Genomic DNA, 1,555 nt, shown 5'->3' with positions numbered 1-1,555 from the left:
GGATTTTTAATGTCAAAGACTGAGAAAATTATGGCAAATCTGTCAAGCTTACATATGCATTTGCTACTATAATCATTAATTGCTTCTTTAACGGCAAACGAAAATCTCGTGATGCGAGGCGAATCCGGTATAGTGTAAATAGGGGCTAATTTAAATCAACAGATAATTTAAAATAAAGCAATAGGATTTAAATAAATACTGGTACATATAATATATTACCTATATATGGGTCGTATAAATAAACGTTTCATATATGATACTTAATAATTTTTTTGTTCAACAATTTTTTGCTGTTTGCAGCACTTGATAATATTGTTTATCTTCGTTGTCATCAGGTTCCTCACTTCTTTTTGAGTGACTCCAAATTTCTGTTCCACATAACCTAATAAATTAAAACAAATAACACATTCCAATTAATTTCAACTTGTGCAACTGTTTCATAGTAGTTGAAGTTTCATAAAGTTGGAAAATCACATCACATCACAAAAATAGTTTAACATTTGATAAAATTTTGTTCATAAAATATAGTAAAAATGAACAATGATTAAAATACTTATGTACATACTGCAAAGACTATCCACTTTCTCAGCATCAAGTTGGGGCTTTGCTTCTCTTTCTTTATGTGCATTGCACTTCCGGCCAGTCACAGAATGTGTGCACAGCACCTCCCTTGACCAAATTATTGGAAGTGCTGAATAAACAAAATCTTTGGCAGATAGTTTACTTGATAAGACTCTCTTTTGCCCTTTGCTTATTTCTACACCCGGACAAAGCAGGATCTAAATGAAAGCAATAAATGATAAATATAATTTCACTAACAGTGGTGCCATTACAAATGCTATTACCTCCAACCATATTGTCTGGTATAAAAATTGGTCTATTTTGTCACATAATTATATTTGAAGAAATACCAGAAACATTCTACTGCTAAATTGACTGAACACTCAGTAAATTATTATGCGTATAAATGTGGACATGACTTACACTGTCAGATTCACTGTCTGAACTGGAAGCTTTGTTAGCAATGGTAACAGTTGGTGAAGATGGACGTTTTGAAACATCTTTAATTGTGTCAGGGGCACCAATCCCCTGCTGTTTGCATTTGAATCCAACTGAAGCTAACTGATCCAATATTCCCACTGAATGCTTTAGTTGGGTAACAACATCTTGTAAATTTTGCATATCTATAATATAAATCAATCTTAATTAAGTAGAGAAAATTGAAGCTAAAGTTTTAAACATATAAAAAGAACCATCATTATAGTTAGGCTACTTATTAAGTTTTTAAAGCTTGTTATAAAGACTTCAGCTGAAACATTTTGGTATAATAATTTAATATTATCTTTATAAAATTTCAGTAAATAATAATCCTGTTTCAACACATTCTGACTTAGATAATCAAATTAATATTAATTTTGAAAAACTGACATATGATATCATTGTACCCTTCATATCAGCAATTTGTCTTTTCAATGACTCGATTTCCCTGTCTTTTGCATCAATTACTCTTCTCATGTTATCTACCTCTGACCCAGATTCATCATCAGAAGATTGT

At 31.0% G+C, this 1,555-nt stretch overlaps 1 protein-coding gene across 1 annotated transcript; it reads right to left on the bottom strand.

Annotated features, from left to right (window-relative positions):
- Window positions 1-260: 260 nt before the first annotated feature.
- LOC114544864 lies at window positions 261-1,515 on the bottom strand. Its single transcript, XM_028563358.1, has 4 exons — window positions 1,446-1,515; window positions 985-1,184; window positions 566-779; window positions 261-382 (listed from the first exon to the last, which is right to left on the bottom strand). The coding sequence occupies exons 1-4, from the start codon at window positions 1,513-1,515 to the stop codon at window positions 261-263; spliced, it is 606 nt and encodes a 201-aa protein (XP_028419159.1).
- Between the last annotated feature and the right edge of the window lie 40 nt (window positions 1,516-1,555).

This window comes from Dendronephthya gigantea, unplaced genomic scaffold, assembly GCF_004324835.1.
Source record: "Dendronephthya gigantea isolate DGI-Jeju-01 unplaced genomic scaffold, DenGig_1.0 001004F, whole genome shotgun sequence".
NCBI classification, from domain to species: Eukaryota; Metazoa; Cnidaria; class Anthozoa; order Malacalcyonacea; family Nephtheidae; genus Dendronephthya; species Dendronephthya gigantea.
The sequence above is the reverse complement of the archived record's forward strand: the minus strand, read 5'-3'. Positions and strand labels throughout refer to the sequence as shown.